Source organism: Pseudoliparis swirei, chromosome 9 (genome assembly GCF_029220125.1).
Source record: "Pseudoliparis swirei isolate HS2019 ecotype Mariana Trench chromosome 9, NWPU_hadal_v1, whole genome shotgun sequence".
NCBI classification, from domain to species: Eukaryota; Metazoa; Chordata; class Actinopteri; order Perciformes; family Liparidae; genus Pseudoliparis; species Pseudoliparis swirei.
In genome coordinates this window covers 18,392,424-18,410,653 of record NC_079396.1, presented here as the reverse complement: position 1 = coordinate 18,410,653, position 18,230 = coordinate 18,392,424, and the positions used below count along the sequence as shown (strand labels likewise).

Below are 18,230 nucleotides of genomic sequence, written 5' to 3'. Positions count from 1 at the left end.
AAGAAAAAAAATTAAGCTTGACTGCACAGTTACAATTCTACATTAAACTTTCCTGTCATCCCATTTGCTAATTTCTCTTTAAAAAAATAAATAAAATAAATAAAGGGCAGAATAAAGATGTTGCCTTTGAGCCAATTATTCCATCTTCTGAATATTTATCACATGCCTTTTGCCCCAGATACACGAAAAAGCCTTCTGGCTGGTGGCCATGTGTAAGAATTAAGGGGAGAAATTGTAACAAAAAAGAAAAAATTATACAAAGAAATATGATTAAGTGCATCTGCAGGGCCAGAAGAGACCAAATGGAAAGGGAGAGGAGAATATAAGTGTCTTTTTGTAAAGTTGATGAGCTCTTTGGTTTTCAAGAGAGGACGGCACAACAATCCGGTCCCGTTTTCATCTCGGTTTCTGTCGTGCCTCGGAGCTTCCTGGCATCCCAATGAGCTTGAACAGTTGTCTGGCCTCCAAAACTCCTCACCTCGGCTGTAGCAAGCGGAGAGGACCAGGCACACTCAGGCGTCTCTCACTTTGCCTCTAATGAAGCCTCTCCAGCAGAATAAAAAGCAATCTCATGTCTATGTTATATTTCTGCACATTCAAAATCATTGTAATTCAAAAAGCATAATGTTAGGTTTTCATGTGCAGACACAACACTTCAGGGGAAGTGCTTATTATAATCAGAGAGGAGGCAAAGAGGAGGAAGAGCCAGCAGGGCTGCGCCTCATCTGCTGTTTCATCTGATCCTCATGCGTTAATGATCAAATGCCCCCTGGTGGTTTAAATAACTTATGTGCATTTAAGCAGTCACTTATTTTTGTTGTGACATTCTTGGAACTGTTGTTGTTTTTCTATTCATCTATTAAGTGAGCTGTCATCTTCAAAAAGTTGCTTGCTTGAAAAATCTTTAATGTACTGTTATGTTTGCAGTATTTCTACTTCGCTATATTCTACGACCCTTCTACTTCTACGCCCTTCTACTTCACCGCCTTTCCAAAAGGGGGATTTGTCTCTACATTTATCTCACAGCTGTAGCTAGTTTAGATTGTATATAAAACCACACATGATACACCTATAAAATACAATTCAATGTTAGCTATTGAATCAGTGGTTCTGTGAAGGCTTCAGTGATGGTTAGGGGTTCTCTCAACACCTGTGTGGGTCACTTGTCGAGGGGGCTTACCCTAAAATCTATAATGTTTTCTTGTTTTTCTAGATGTCTTGAGCTGAGTATTGGTCTTCATTATTGTTGGTTATGACTCCAATATGTGTTGGTGTCATCTGCATAATTAAAAAATTATAACTGAGCTGTAGCAGGAAATGAAGTGGTTTGTGCAGCGGGAGAAGAGCCAGGGTGAGGGGGATCAGTTCAGGCAACAAAACCTCTTCCTTAGTTGTGGGGGAGGAAAAGTTTATGCTTGTGCTTAAAATAGCTGCTTCAACTAATACATAAGTAAATAACATAACATAAGTACAGTATAAGACTCTGAGCAGTGTAGTGTGTGGTGGAGGGCCATGTTACCGGCATCCTTAACTGACCAATTAACAAACTGACAAATATCCATCAGAAGGATGCTGATGAATATTTGTCAGGATGATTTCAGGATGATGCGCTCAAACGCCTTCATGAGCACAGATATCACAATTGATCTGAAGTCATTGAGGCTGGGGGTCTTAGGGATTATGGATAAGTCCCTAAACATTGGTACATTGTTAGAGGAAGTTGTTGAAGACGTTCATAAACATTGGAGCCAGTTGAGCTGGACTGGTCCTGTCTGCCTGCTACTTTGTTTTCCTGAACGGGGCCCTTTCCTCACCTGAATGTAAAGTGTTGTATTGGTATTTAATTAAGTACAGAAAGGATCTGAATCCTTATTCCACCACCGTCTAAATGTCTATTGATGTCTATACCATGCGACCCCTGATACTCCAAGTCTCTGCCCGAGGCATTAAAGGCAACATTGTTATTTGAAAGTAAAACTCATATTGGAAAAATAATGGATGCTGGTGGCCTAGTTTGGGGGAAATAATCAGTTATCATTGTAAAAAAGGTGTTGTCTTCCCAGCTGCTACAAAGCAGAGTCCGTTGGGAGGAGCTGTTAGGCAACCGGTCACAGTCTACATTCCTCAAATCAATACGTTTCCACATGAAACACGTCAATAAACCCAGAGAGGGAAATTTCTCTTTGAGAGCCAGTGAGCATATAGGGAACTCTGGATCAACCATGTCAGGCGATATACTCTAACAGTCTCCAGAGAGGCATTCTCATCCCAGAACAAAAGGAATATGCTGTTATGTAACCAAGCCTGTAAAATCAGAGGCATAAAGGCCCTGAAATACATCAATCACATGGGTCAGTGACACACCCGCCATCACAGAAGCAAACAGGGGCAAGCAGTGAAACCAGAGATGCGTCTAAAGTAGGCCATCAACTATTCATTCTGATGTGATACACTTACACCTATCAGGTGTGATGCAGTCTTTAGCCTCTGCTCATCTTTACAGGAATCCCTGCTGGCGGAACCAGCAACGCCTCAGAGTCTTTTCACAGATTGCTCAGAGGGAAGACACGGCTCCATGCATATTTCATGACGGTAGTCCACTTTTGCGATAGTTCCTTAGCAGTTTTGGAGATTCTGGTGACAGGCAACCGAGTCGTACACTCTGTACAAAAAGGGATTCCTGTAGTTAAAAAAAAAAAATTAGTGTTGTGACTTATTGAGTGTCCTCCTGTAGGCTTTGCTGACTTTACTCTAAGTCACAGAGCAGGAAGAGGACATTGCGAGTTATCCATCCAGACAAGCTTTATATATAATGATTTATTTAAAGCCTCCACTTAAGAAGCAAATAGTGGCGACGAGCTTCTGAGCTGTGATATCAGTATTGTGGTAACAAATAAAGAAGTCTGCCAGAGAATGGGATGATTAGTCATTTATTAAAGTGTATGAAACAAGAAAACACTACAGTGCATACCAGTGTGTTATAACACACTCACAGTTTCAATCTCACGTTTCACCTACTTCCATGTATTTACTCTTCTTTCACACTTAATGTTGCTTTATGCATCGTGCCATGTGTATTACACAACTACTCCGAGAATATACCACATGGAATTGGCAGTAATCATTGACTCCCTAATTAAATTACCGGACATGTTCAGAATAGACAGTTGCTTTTGTCTTCCACCTACCAACACACACACACACGCATGCACACCCCCCCGCACACACACCTATACACACACACAAACACACACACACACACACTCACACACAGCTTCGTAACCACTGTAACTGTGTTAGTTCACATTCAGATTGAATTCTGTATGCATTATTGGTCTTATACTGATTAAATGCACCTGCAAGGAATAAACCAAATAATTGTTTTTCTTATTTTTGCCATCATTTAATATTAACAGAGTTGATCAGAGGCAATCATTTTTCCATTTAATATTAGTTTTTTTCAATCCAGTACAACAAACCCATAAATGACATAAAAATGTAGCCCATTGAATCAACAATTTCCTGCAACTATATTATTTTCCTTATCAAATAATCTTATAATTATTTTCTTAATTAAATAATTGGTACACATGAAAACGTCTTCAAATTGCTTCGAGGTGAAATGCAGTTTTAGAATAAAAACAAGGAAAATCACCCACTCCTCATTTCTGAGAAACTTTAATCATCAAATTGTTTTGCTTGAAGATATTGAGGTTGAGTCAAAACTAAACGTTGCTTCGCAAATGTTGTGTTGTTTTGCAAAGCGCCTGTATTGGATTGCATTGTATTGTACAGCTGTTAATTTGTGAATCACCTGATATGAGCATTAAATGCCGGTTGATCTGGTTAAATTGTTCATGCACTTACATCGAGAATTTAGAATAGTATTGTTCTCCAACAGCACTGATTTTTAACAAGTTAAGCAACGCTATTGTCACCTTATTCTTGAAGTTGTGGAAATGTGGTCAATGTCTTTTTCTTTTTCACTAGAGGGGTTAATGTGGATTATCCATCACTTTTTTTTATTTTGTAAATGTTTTAAACAGATCAACAGCAGACATGCAAATTCAACTTGAACTAAAGGGAATAGTTTGATATTTAGCAAAATGCACTTCTCTTGCTTTCTTGCAGCGAGTTAGATCGATACTGCTTATGTGATCAATATGAAGCCAGAGCGTAGTTAGCTTAATTTAGCACCAACAAATAACCGGCACATAACTAACCTTCATAAAACCACAACTTGTCGTTTTTGACACTTTGTTTTTTCTACAGATTAAATAAACAAGAGCTGCATGTATTCACATGTTGTTACCTTTGGACAGAGTTATCCTTCCCATTTTCCTCCTGTGTCTTTATGCTAAGCTAAGCTAACCAGAGGCTAGCTTTTCATATTTAGTTTTAAAATATGAAACTTGGGAAGAAAACGAAAAGGCGTATTTTCCAAAATGTGAACAACACACAACATCTTAAATCACAGGACTGCATTTGAAATGAGGAACTTTAAATCCCTATTAATGGTTTTTTTTTCTCAGTAGGCCTACCATTAACTTTTAATTCTTGTTGCACTTGTAGTAGCTGAATATGGTGTTATCTATCCACCTGCGGAACTTGGACACAGCAGTGTAGACTCCAGGAAACTGGGCCTCAGCACATCCTTTCCCCCAGGACACCAAGCCATAGACCCGGCCCTCACATACAAGTGGACCCCCAGAGTCCCCCTGAAACAGCAGCAAAGAAGGGGACTTCAGGGACTACTGATATTTTCCAAAACAAGAATCCTAAAGGATAGGCCTGGTGATAATCTATATGTTTTTTATTGTCAAAAGATCTGTGGAGAGACAAAAAGCAAAACTGAGTTGATCCTAGTAGCAAGTGTTGCCTGTGTAGCAACAACTAGAAGTTGCATATTCCATGTGCCATAGAGCTCCATTGTTATCCAATTGATGCACTGGGTGACATGTTCTTTCATTTCCATGATGGTAGTTTATTTTGACTTAACACACGTACACCATCCTGCTGCCGTCAATATATATAATTATATTTATAATATTTTACCAAATGTGTATTATTCCACAGCTGAAATTAGTCCCCAGCATATGTTCAATTGTCTCCTGTATAGTTACAGTTCCCAGGTATTTAAGTTTTTTTTAAACAAATATTACTTCAGAGAAAGTAGAAATGCCACAATGTTGAAATACTCCAATATAAGTAGAAGTTGTGCATACAAAATGTTAAAAAAGTCAAAGTTTCTAAGTATTAGGAGTGAAATTTGTTTGAAGTATTAAAAGGAAAAGTGCTCACTATGCAGAAAAATGATTCCAGCTTATATTTCCCCTTTAACCCTTGTGTTGCCTTAGGGTCATTTTGACCCGAATCAATATTACACCCTCCCCCCGCCTTTGGGTCATTTTGACCCGATTCAATGTTTCACCCTCCTGTTACCTTTATATTTACTAACATATTTTACCCTTTGGGTTCAATTTGACGCCAGCAATTAAAACCTCCAGAAAATTATTAGAATTAATATTGTTTTCCAAGTTTAAGTGTGAGGCACTTTATGTTTGTTTGTTGACTACCGAAAGAACACCGACATTAAACATTGAATGGGGTTCTAAGGCGGGGGGAGGGTGTAATATTGATTCGGGTCAAAATGACCCTAAGGCAACACAAGGGTTAACAAAACTGCATTGTTAATTACGTTTCAAGGGAAACAAATAATTGGAATTAATCGGATTACATTTGTTATTGACATTTTGTTAAACAAATACCATTCTGATGAAAGCCCTATGAGAGGAGGTTGAGGAGGATGGATGAGCCAAACAGGAACACGAGTTCTGTGTGAATGTTGACTTATTTCAACGTTACGTCAAACATTATGTATGTACGTGACCTAATTATGGTAACAAATGTACTTATTTTGTTTCATTATTTGTTTTTTGGGGTTTAAATTCTCTATGTAAACCACGTGTTTTATACCGTGAACGTAAAGCAGAAGAAAATATGTTTCCCTCGAAACGAAATTAAGAATGCAGTTAAGTTGTATGGGAACTTAATGTCTAAATTGAAAGGGTTTGTCAATGTGCTACATTGTTGGATTATTATTAGCAATGCATTAATGTAAAGCAGCATCTTATGTTGCACCTGGTTGACGTGGGAATAACTTCTTAAGTAATTAATATGCTGAGGGGAAGATTTAGTTTCGTAAACTGCAATCTCCATATGGTGACCTCTCCACACACGGGGTGACACTAGGCCCTCTTTCTTACCTGACAGGCGTCCTTTCCTCCATCACTGAAACCAGCACACAGCATGTTTTCGGTGATGCTGCCGCCAAAAGACTCACTGCTGTTGCACTGTTCTGTGGAGACGATGGGCAGCATGACAGTGCGCAGGGTGGAGGGGATCTGGCCTCCACTGGCGCTGGTGTATCCCCACCCTGACACGCGACACAATCTGCCCACGGCGATGGAGGCACCCTGCCGGGGCAGCAGAGCGATGGAGACGTAGCTGTTCAGATGGACCGGGGCCCTCAGCTGGAGAGATGGTGAACAGTTTGATCAGTGAAAACCTCCCGACAGTGACAGATGGAGCGAGACACTCGAAGAATAGACCGCTAGTTTGCACCTTTATAAGCATGATGTCATTGTTGGTGGTGGTGGTGTTGTACTCAGGGTGAGGAAACAAAAGTTGAGGAAGCATTTCTTGCTCCGTGCCCTCGAAGATGGTCAGAGAGTAGTCTCCTGCTACTATCATCATTTTGTTTAATCTGCGGGAATAAAAAGCAGATTACAGTCACCAAATTGTAACAGTTCTTCAAGGAATAGTGGAACATTTTGAGATCTATCGACAAAACAGAGCCTATTTCTCAGCAGTATGTCTTCAATATCTCTCACTTCATATGTTTAGGGTGCCCCTAAGATGTTTATTTAACATTTATGTTTTATGTTTGCTCATGCAAATTAGTAATATAAACATTATTTGTTTTCTAATGGTGAGAGTTGCTCTTTGTCATGTCACATGCCACATATCTCCATACTGTACATGTATATGATACATGATATATATGTATGTATGAAATGGTTTCTCAGCACTACTGTCAGGGTTTTTGTAGAAAGAGGCAAACACTGATATCCCACTTATCTGTCAGTGTGCTGTTACTGTTAAAACCCTAGAGTCGGCTTAAACACCAAACATTGTCTTAAACGATTGCCTCCTCACAAGCCAAACTCTTTGTAAATGAAAGAGTAGGGACTTGAGGCCGTCATATGCTTGCATCAGATTCCCGTACTATCAACCTCTATTGTTATTGGTGTGCTTGTATCACTTTCAGGAACTGTCTCTCAGTCTCGATAACTTGCTGAATTGCCTATTTGATATGGCTCGAAACCCCGTGTACACACATGTACACAGAGAGAGGCCGAGTTGAGGTCATCGCATGTCAGCAGGCCTGGTATTGCTGCGTACAACTTTCTCACAAAAGGCTGCACGCGGTCTAACACTATATTATCTTAAAGGTTACATCGCTTTTATATTCAGAAGACGTAGATAAAAAGAAGAAAGATGAGCTCACCCGATGTTACAGTGTGCTGCTGTAATTACCCACAACTTATTTATCAAGGAGCCCCCGCATAAGTGCTGACGTTGTGTCGTCTGTATCGACACAATGTTCTTGATTGAATGTGGAACTGGTGCATATCCTCCCACTATTCGGCCCCGTCCCACCTCTTGACCTGCGACACACGCACAGAGGGAAATAAATAACAGCTTAGGTGGGATTTAAAGAGATACACACACAACAGTCCAGAGGGAGCGAACAGAGTTGAAACATGATTACAGCTGCTGCAGCATCAGCAAGAACAATAAAGAGAACAACAGCTGACTTCAGTGCACAGATGCTCCTGGCTTAGCAGATCAATTGAAAACAATCTCATCTCTGTGGTACATTAATTCATGGTAGAGGGTTAGTCTGACCATCATTATGTATCAGATGTTAACACAGGAGTGGTTTGAATCCTGCTGTAAAAAGCAGCTACTTATATTTACTCTGGTCAAGTGCCCTACTTAAGTACATATTTGAGGTAAAGATGATTTACTCTAGTATCGAGAGGATATTGCTGTACTTTTAACCCAACGACACTTATTTTACTGTTATTACCTTCGCATTGAAAATGCGGAAGGTTATGTTTTGATCGCCGTGTATTTATTTATTTATTTGTATGCGTGTTATTCGCATAACAAAAAAAGTTTTTAACCGAATTGCATGACATTTGGTGGGATGATTGGTTATTATCCGGGGACCATTTGATTAGATTTTGGGATCGATCGGGTCAAAGGTCAAGGTCATGAAAAGGTCAACATATTCTTGAATCGCATGACATTTGGTGGGATGATTGGTTATTATCCGGGAACCATTTGATTAGATTTTGGGATCAATTGGGTCAAAGGTCAAGGTCAAGGATAGGTAAAAATAATTTTTTTGACCATAGCACGGTCAATTTCTATCCAATTGGCATGCAACTAATGCCAACATGTTCATAATTCAATGCCCAATCTTGTGATATGCGAAGGTATGCGCTCTACCGAGTGCCCGTTCTAGTTAATAGATTAAGATCGAACAAAGAATATGATGATCTTGTAAAACACGATGTTCTATTACAGAATAAACTAGAATGGGCACTCGGTAGAGCGCATATCTTCGCATATCACACGATTGGGCATTGAATTATGAACATGTTGACATTAGTTGCATGCCAATTGGATAAAAATTGACCGTGCTATGGTAAAAAGAAGATTTTTCATGACCTTGACCTTGACCTTTGACCCGATCAATCCCAAAATCTAACCAAATGGTCCCTGGATAATAACCAATCATCCCACCAAATTTCATACGATTCGGTTTACAATTTTTTTTGTTACGCGAATAACACGCATACAAATAAATAAATAAATAAATAAATACACGGCGATCAAAACATAACCTTCCGCATTATCAATGCGAAGGTAAAAAGATATTCTTTTCAAATAAGTTTTTACTGAATTATGAGTATCTTTACTTATAATAACTAGAATGGGCACTCGGTAGAGCGCATACCTTCGCATATCACAAGATTGGGCATTGAATTATGAACATGTTGGCATTAGTTGCATGCCAATTGGATAACAATTTGCCGTGCTATGGTAAAAAGAAGAGTTTGACCTTTTCATGACCTTGACCTTTGACCCGATTGATCCCAAAATCTAATCAAATGGTCCCCGGATAATAACCAATCATCCCACCGAATTTCATGCGATTCGGTTTAATACTTTTTGTGTTATGTGAATAACACTCATACAAATAAATAAATAAATACACGGCGATCAAAACATAACCTTCCGCATTTTCAATGCGAAGGTAATAATACTTACATACTTTTCCCGGAGTGGTGTTTTCAATGTAGGACTTTACTTATAAAGAGGTAGTTTTATATCCCAGTATGGCAACGTTTTTTAATGTCTTCCACCTCTGCTAAATAGAGATTATTTTACAGAAATCTTAAAACAAAAATGTACCTCATGCCTCCTATTGAGGACACATTTGTGTATTTTATTCAAAGAATTTATTGTTGTTGTTATTATTACCTGAGGAGCACTTTCTACAATTAACAATGCATATGTGTTCAGTTTTTTACAAACTGATTCCAGTACTTTTGGTCTCAATGGTTACATTTGGCTGCTTTTAGGCCAGGGGTTCAGTTTTATTACGCCATCAGAATCTAAAGCCTGGCATTAAAGAGCAGGCTTTAACACAACAGACCCTGAATAAATAAAATATGAACAGTCCAAACGTTTGAGACTTGGGGGGACTTTGTTATACTTGGACTCAGGACCACGGTAAAAATGAGAGTAAACTGTACACAATTGAAACTTTCTGTCAAAAAGTCAAAGTGTACATCACAGCGCCTGAGAGCCATCTCAGACACGTGAACGACATCAGCAATGGAACAATTCCCTCTTATTTGAGATCTTGACTTCAAGCTATAATTAGCAGCAGTGGTTTGTGCCAAGCGCAACATGTTAATTATATCTTTTCATTATTCATGGAATGGCATGAATTGGGTGTGAGATACACATGCAAACATGGGCATTAGAAAGCGTTATGTAATGACTTTGAAACTGAACCTTGAACAATGTGTCTCCTAATGCGTGTAATGTGATCTGAATCGAATGGAACAAGATGCAAGATCGTGTTATTGTTGGTTGCTGCACACATTGCTAAACTGCGCTGTAGCAAGTCAACTGTATGCAACTCACTGCTTATGTAATTTGCTGCCATCCAGACACGTCTTATTTTTGACATCCTCAGTCTGCAGCATAGTCGGTTGTGAAGCTGCCCGGTTATTCAAGATGTTTTTTGGTGTCTCCTTTCACGTTTTATCTTTGTGACGTAATTGCCCGGCACAAAAGAAGGTGGTGGCCACAATGACTCATTGTTATTGTTTAGTTTTTCATCTGCTGTTCCTGAGGTTTCAAATTATTTTGGTGAATAAGCACACTTTTACTGACCTTTTGATTTCGAAATCTCTTTGTCTAGAAAGGTATCTTTGATGCACCGAATTACATTGTGCATGTTCCAGGAATGTATCTGTATTTTTACATATGTTTTGGGTACATATCTGCTCTTTTTTATATTGTGTAAATGATGCACATGCTCAACCAGATGAGCAGCCTCAGCGCCCCACAATGTATAAGTTACAGGAATTTGAACTGTCACTGGTAATACTTTAGAAGTTAAAAATTAAACTCTAACATTTTAAAAAGAAGATCAGCAATTTCTTTAATCAGGTTTATGCACAATAGATATCTCTTAATCAGTGTTATTACTAAAGACTTTACAAAGGCGAGCCAAACTGGATCTTAAATAATATCACAAAGAAAATGGAACTGAAATATTCTATTTAATTATTATAATAATAATTTCATAGTACAATTTATGCCAATTTAGCCATCCTCCTGTCTGGGTGATTTATTTAAAGCTGTGAGATGCTCATTCACGCCCAGATAAAAGTGTCACACTTTCTTGTCAAAAGACCGTCTCATAAGAGCATCAGGACTGCCAATCTCACAGCTAAAAGGCAACTTTGAAAAAATTGTTTTAATGTTTTTGTTTATTTTGCTGGGACAATGCACACAAATCAACAGTAAAGCTGTAAGTGAGCCAGAATAAGCCTGAGAGGCTAATTTCCATCTGCTGTTTCCAGACAAATAGTTTGAAGGCAGCCCACTTGTTGGTGTCAAAGAAAACTTTGAAAACATTGATACAGGGGATGCTAATAACTCATTAGAAACACATTCAGCCCATTTACAGTAAATGCAGATTCAATATATGAACCCCAAACTGTCATTTTGGAGTATGTGCCCAAATATTCCTTCGCTAGAACCCAGAGGCTGTAAATTAGAGAAAAAGGAGCGTACTTACAGCTTACAGCCAGGACTTCAAACAGGATACAAAGCACCACAGATGACAGGTCCATGGTGAGACAATGGGGAGAGCAGTCGACTCTCAGAGTGAGAAATCACCTGTGCACTGCTTGTCTAATCTTAACGGGAGGCCACACACCTTCACTCTCGGGTTTCTTAGAGTTCCTTAGTTCCTATTTCCGTTTCCATGGTCACCTCCCTTGTCCTAGACGGATTTATAATTAAAGATACCACAGCACGGCACCGTGTCTGAACTCTTCCATGACCGACTCAAGCTGACCTAAACTTCTTCATCATTGTTTATTTAATCACCCGTTTGACCCATTTAAGGTCACACAAAAGGTCAAGCGTAAACTGTGTTTCTTGTGTTTCCAGGTGTATCAGGCAGTACAGCTGTTCTGAAGTTGTAGCCATGTCAGCTATGTCCAATATTTGACATTTTGCAGTTTGTGACTGAAGCTCAGGATATGGATCAACCAGGCTGCTATCCCCCTAAATGAAAGGAGATACAGTAAGGGTCTCTGCAGCTCTTCATCTCTGCACCATTTCCTCTCACTTATTTCCTCAGGAAGGATTAATGAGGGTTTTGACAAATAAAAAGCAGTATCCGACCACATTAAGCCAGCGCTGCTGCTCCACGTCTATTCTGGGGCTGGCTGTCATTAAAAATGGAGCAGAGCTCAGGCAGGTCTTGTCACTGTTACAATCCCTCCGTGGAGTTCCTGACCTCGGCTGGCTAATAGCCCTCTCTGTCGCCCTCGGTGCCCCTGATAGCTGTGCTCTCACATCCCCAGAGGGTTGACCACTGCCTTTCCCCCTGCAAGATCCCCTCTTCCGTCCAAGTGCTGTCAACATCGCACACGCCGGCCAGCGGTCTCTCGTTCATCCGTCTGGCAGTCTATGGCAGCTTGTCGGTGTCGTTTTTTAATTACTGAAAAATACAACAGTGAGAGAAATAACTTTTAAAATAACTAATTCATGACTCTGACTAAACGTTTCCTGAGCAAGCAGACATATAGAATAAGAGATACTCTTGGTTTAAAGTATTGAATGGGGTGATGCTGATGTGTAGCACTGCTATTCATTTATATATATTTATCATGTTGCATATTATCTAAATATTGGGTGTTATACAGTAATACAGTAAAAGCTAATTTAATAAACATTAAATTATCCAAGTGTTACATTATTTTGAGCGCTTAATTTATCGTCTTTCAAGGGAATCATAATGGATTGAAAACATATATCAAGTAAATGTGAGACACAATTGCTCAATCGACAATAACAAGCGCATACAAATTACCCATTTTTGTGAAACTACTTGTGCTGCCAAATTGACCGGGACTCCCTGGAATAAGAGATCTTGTATCTAAATGTGACCTTACTGGCTAAATAAAGAATAAATACATTATATGTACAACTCTTCGAAATGAAGGCACTAACTTGTCCTCATATGAGAACATGTTTTGGTTTCTGGTTGAAACTTTGGTTCCACTTGAAAGCATTACAGAGGATTCTACCTACAACCCAATATAACGGGTTATACAGATAACCCTTCTATGAAGCCCCTCAATGGATTCTACCAAGAACACAATTACATTTTATTCCACATCCCACTGATCTTTCTCCATACCGATTCAGATATTTTTAGGGATCATTATTAAACAGGATCATCATCAGGTCAGATATGTCAGCCATACCTTCACCGATCATACATTGGCAAGATAACATTAGTCTTGCCAGTTAATTCAGTCAGCTACGTAAAAAGACCTATCTGGGGGGATTCAGCATCTGATTAGGATGCCTCCTCATATCTCATGTGTCTGTCACCTCCCATCGAAGGGCCCTCTGAGAAGAGGAGGAGGCCGACACAGAGCACACCAGAAGGATTACGTATCCCACCCTCTCACCTGGGATTACCTCTGGATCCCAGAGGAAGAAATGTAATAACGTGGCTCTTGTTGTGTATATACTGTTCATACCGTGTGGAGCGTGCTTGTGCTGTGACCCCAACTCGATGAAGAACATACCCAAAGTATGTTTTAAATCAACAGGAATTACAGCAGAGGTACTGATGAAGCATTCAGGGCTACTTGTTGGTGAATAACCATAGTAGTAGAAACTAATGTGCTTAACAAACCTGGGTGTAGTATAATAGTGGTACAATGTACATTGTGTGTCCTATTGTAATGGAGAGACCTGAATGTCCGAACAGAGCGTAATCTGAGTGCCAAAACTGAAATAGTCTTTGAATTTTCTAAAAGTAATTCATACCTTTTTCATGGTTTTGGTCAGTTTAAATGTGGTGTATGTATCCTTTTCACAGCCAATCACAAGATGCATTAATGTCTGTAATTAAACTTCTTTAAGTGCACTATTATTTTGAGATGTTGTGTGTTGATTTGTATTTAGCACACATCTGTCTATATAAACATAAGATTAACTACAAAGCCCAAAGTTTACTGCTGTTCAGGTTTCTAAATTCATCGATGCATTTAATTGTGTCACCTTGATTCTTTAAAACACAATTATATCAAATGAATACAAGCAAATGTATACGTCAACAAGGTTATAACAAATGATGGTGATGACCGTCTCGTGGCGTTCCCATCCCAAATACCTTCGTATCCCAAGGTGCAAGCCGAAAACTAGAGCTTCAGAGTCATAATACTCAAGAACATTTGAGCTTTGTCACGTTGTAGGTCACTTTCATTGTTGCAGCGTGAGATGGAAACAGTATCAAACAAGACCAAAAGATAATTTCAACAAAAGATTTTCACAAGGATACAATTACTCTATAAAAGGCAACTGGAGAGCACTGATCCCTCCAGTTAGACATCCTCTGAAGGTTGCTGTGTTTGGGCTCACAGGTACGTAGAATTTGATTGTAGTCTTTAATAGTTAATACCCTGTATTACCAATTTATTTAGTGGAATAAAAGTAAAAAAAGTATTACCATTCATTTAGTTATCTAGTTTCAAAACAAAATCACGGTGACTTCGAGTAGAATAGATCAGTAGTAATTACTGAGCCGCTGATTTCAGAAGAAGGTTAGAAAAGTATGTAACTTTCTCATCTACAAAATGCAGTTGGGTGTCATACGTAGTCAAACGAGGGATCAACTGGGGGAGAAAAGGAAGCAAAGTTGTACATGTGTATAGCCTAACCATAATTAACAACAACTTGTTGCTTTTATTACACACAAACACAATTGGATGAAGTACTTCATTTAAGTGGCACTCATACACTGTGTTTAATATGCTTGTAAAAATGTTTCAGCATTACAGCTGATAAGTAAAAACATGGCTCTCCTGCGAAGCTCGACTGTGCTGTTGTTTTTGGCAGTCTCCATGTCAGGTTAGTTGCTCAATCACACAAGTGTTATGCCTGAATGCATAATAAAAGCTATGAAAACCTGCTCAAGATGTAGAACCACATTAAAAGGGACATTTACAGAACACTGGCGGATGTCAGGGTGAAAAAAAGAAATGTTTGCCTGTATCAAGAGTATTGGAAATACCAAAACTAAAAGAAGAACTCACAGGGAACCTGTTGTCACCATCTTCAGAGACATTTGCAGAGAGGATCATTGGGGGACAAGAGGTTCAGCCCTACTCTATCAAATACCAGGCCTCCTTGACGTCCAGGGATGGACAACATTACTGCGGAGGAACCCTGGTGCACCCTCAATGGGTGGTCTCGGCTGCCCACTGCTGGAAACCGTGAGTACTGACACCAGGCAGTTACAGAGACACACTGATGTGAAATGAAATTGGCATTGTACTGTATTGTACAGATAACGGTTGTTATTGTTTTACCTTGCATCTGTTTTGGGCCATTAGGAGCAGTCAGATGAAGGTGGTGCTGAGTGAACACAACCTGATGGTGAAAGAAGGATTTGAACAGGTCTTTGATGTCTTACGGTTACATTTCAGCAACTATAACTACAAGACATTCAACAACGACATCATGCTCATCAAGGCAAGCATTGGAGAGCCAGTCTGAACTACTGGGGCTCTTGACACATGCATACACTCTTGTGTCTGTACTTGATGAACAATGGCATTGCTGGCATATATAAGCCAAACTTTGATTTGTGTTACAGCTGGATAGACCAGCACAGCTGAATGCCAATGTCCAGCCAGCTGAACTGCCAGATGTGAACAGTCGTCTAGGTCCCAATGACATCTGCACAGTCAGCGGCTGGGGTGTGATACAGATTTACAGTTACTACCTGTCACCTGTGCTACATTCTGTGGACGTGCAACTAATGCCTTTATGCTATTATTATTACTGGGGGATGATCACTCCAAACATGATATGTGCTGGATCTCGGATGGGGGGCAAAGATTCCTGCCAGGTACAGCACTTTTTTTCTGTTGCATGGTCTGTGGATTGGGTGTTTTTTGTTAAATACTTTCACTATTGCCTAATAATGTCATATTGTAAAATAATACTACATATTATTTTATTATGATTATTTATTAAATGATGCAAATTTTTAATGTGTTGCTGTTGAGTTTGAGAAAGTTAGCTTGCATCCAGGTATTTATATCTGTGAGGCAGTTGATGGTAGAGTGGGTGGCGGTGATGGATTTGGTTGAGATGTAGAGCTGGGTGTCTTCAGCGTAGCAGTGGAAATGGAGTCATTCAGTCATCTATTTATTTCAGTTTCATTTTTTCTTTTCTTCATCTTCTCTAATTTGTTTTTGTGATTCCCAGGGTGACTCTGGTGGTCCCCTTATTTGCAATGGCAAATTTGAGGGCATTGTCTCCTGGGGTATCAGCTGCGCACATCCATACTTCCCTGGAGTCTACACCAAAGTGAGGAACTACGTCAGTTGGATCGACAGGATTATCAAACAATTTTAAATTAATCGGCTAATTCACATTTTGTCAATGGCCTATTTCTTCACAAATGACTGTTTATAGTACTAGTTGTCAATTTTAAACACTTAGTTTAATTGCAATTGCTGTTTGTAATTAGTCATTACTAGATTTTCCCAGGTTTCCTTGACAAATGTTGATAATTCTTTGATTTTCATTCGTCCATTGTTCTGATAAAGAAATAAGATACAGAAATATCCCCATTATTGTTACTATAATTGTAATAGTTGTAGTACATATGTTAAACCAGCCAAATCAGTAGAGCTGGCCAATGTGGTTCAAATCAATGATAATATTGAACTAAAAACTAGCCTAATGTGTTTATATATATTTGCAATACATCCCAAAGTCCTTGGTTCCTTGGTCCAAAAGTTACTCCAAGTACTGAATAAATGAGTAAAGCCTCCAAAGTGACATTAAAGATGAGTTGTTTTCTCTTAGTCACTTGGTACTAATGTGAATTGCTAGTAAGTCAACCTTGTTTTCCTAAACCCTAAAAACGTTGTGGTTTTGCTGCCTGAACCTAATTTCATGGGAAGACCAAAGTTTAGTTTGAAAGGACAGTATATGTACATTAACTTGCCAACCCGACATTTTAAAACTAATGCTAGAGGGGCAGGGGTACCTATATGTTGATCTCCGATGCCAAGAGGCATTGACCAACCTTCTGCGCTTGAAGAGGTGTGAGTGAGAATGTGTTGACCCCAATGCTATGACGCATGATGACATCACCTCTTTTAGTCAATAATTCGTCGGTATCCCCAACTTTCAATCTAAATGTGTCCCAGTGTCATTAGTATGAATCTACTTTTCAAGACCGATCCTGGAACTTTCAGGCGCTAGGATTGGCCGTGCATCTGGTTGGAAAACATGGACGCCAGCAGTAAACCAATGTTTGTGGCCCAATCCCAATCTACACACTCACGGTTTAGGGCTGTTCCACTGTCCAGTCGTCGACTGTTTGAGGATTCTATCGCAGACATTTTAAACCCTTTATGAACACTTCCCTTAAAAACGCATTTCTGCAGACTTTGTGCAATTTACCCACAACTCATAGGATTCATGACATTAAATCGGACATGGGTGTTCAGCCTGGCCTATTCCATTTTCACAGAAACATTTCGGATTAAAGATGGTTAATGACAACACATGAAAGCAGAGAAATGCAAGCAGACTATATTACATAATTGGTTTATTTACCATTTGTTTTCATGTCGATTTTTTAACAATTATGTCTCATCTCGTAATGCAAATAACGTTGTTAATGTAACATGATATTGTAAAGAATATATATTATAGCTTCGCACAGCCTAAGTATTGTTTGCATAAATATTAGGTGTAAGATGGAAAACACTGAATGAGAGTTGAATACTTCGGCAGGGCGCTCTGGCGCCTGAGCTGATCTAAAGAAAGATAACAGTGACACCTCAGGAATTTTGATGCAACCCCCCTTCTGCACTGCACTCATCCAAGAAGATGACTAGAGAGAGAGCTCATTGTATTCGTAGTTTAGAAAGAGCAATCACAGTCCTTACCTCACCGGGAAGATAGATAAGAAAGGGTCCAGATGGGGCCATTATTCTCCTTTTAGACACTCGAGGCCCCTCACTGACCCCCCTCACTGATCCCCCTCACACGCTCACACACTCACACATGGGAAGAGGCCCCCCGGTGTATGGACGACCTTCGGAGAAGATCCAGGCCCCATCCCTGAAGAGATAAGGCCCCGAAGGGAGTCTTCTTACAAGAGAGGAACTATTAAATCAACTATCTCCCCTTCTCACACTTCCTTTCATAAACATGTGCACTCATTGGCGGGCCACGAAGAACCAATGAAGGAGCGACAACGGCAGAAGCAGAGGAACAAGAGCCAATGAGAAAACCCC

General features: G+C 39.5%; 2 protein-coding genes across 2 annotated transcripts; one reads left to right on the top strand and one right to left on the bottom strand.

The window, feature by feature from the left end:
- Window positions 1-2,976: 2,976 nt before the first annotated feature.
- On the bottom strand, window positions 2,977-11,510 carry zmp:0000001088 (trypsin). The gene is made up of 5 exons (XM_056423354.1): window positions 11,456-11,510; window positions 7,571-7,730; window positions 6,625-6,766; window positions 6,267-6,533; window positions 2,977-4,718 (listed from the first exon to the last, which is right to left on the bottom strand). The coding sequence occupies exons 1-5, from the start codon at window positions 11,508-11,510 to the stop codon at window positions 4,551-4,553; spliced, it is 792 nt and encodes a 263-aa protein (XP_056279329.1). The 3' UTR covers window positions 2,977-4,550.
- A 3,240-nt stretch (window positions 11,511-14,750) lies between these two features.
- LOC130200070 (trypsin-3) lies at window positions 14,751-16,329 on the top strand. Its single transcript, XM_056424030.1, has 5 exons — window positions 14,751-14,814; window positions 15,026-15,179; window positions 15,300-15,438; window positions 15,563-15,817; window positions 16,180-16,329. The coding sequence occupies exons 1-5, from the start codon at window positions 14,760-14,762 to the stop codon at window positions 16,327-16,329; spliced, it is 753 nt and encodes a 250-aa protein (XP_056280005.1). The 5' UTR covers window positions 14,751-14,759.
- The last annotated feature ends 1,901 nt before the right edge of the window (window positions 16,330-18,230 follow it).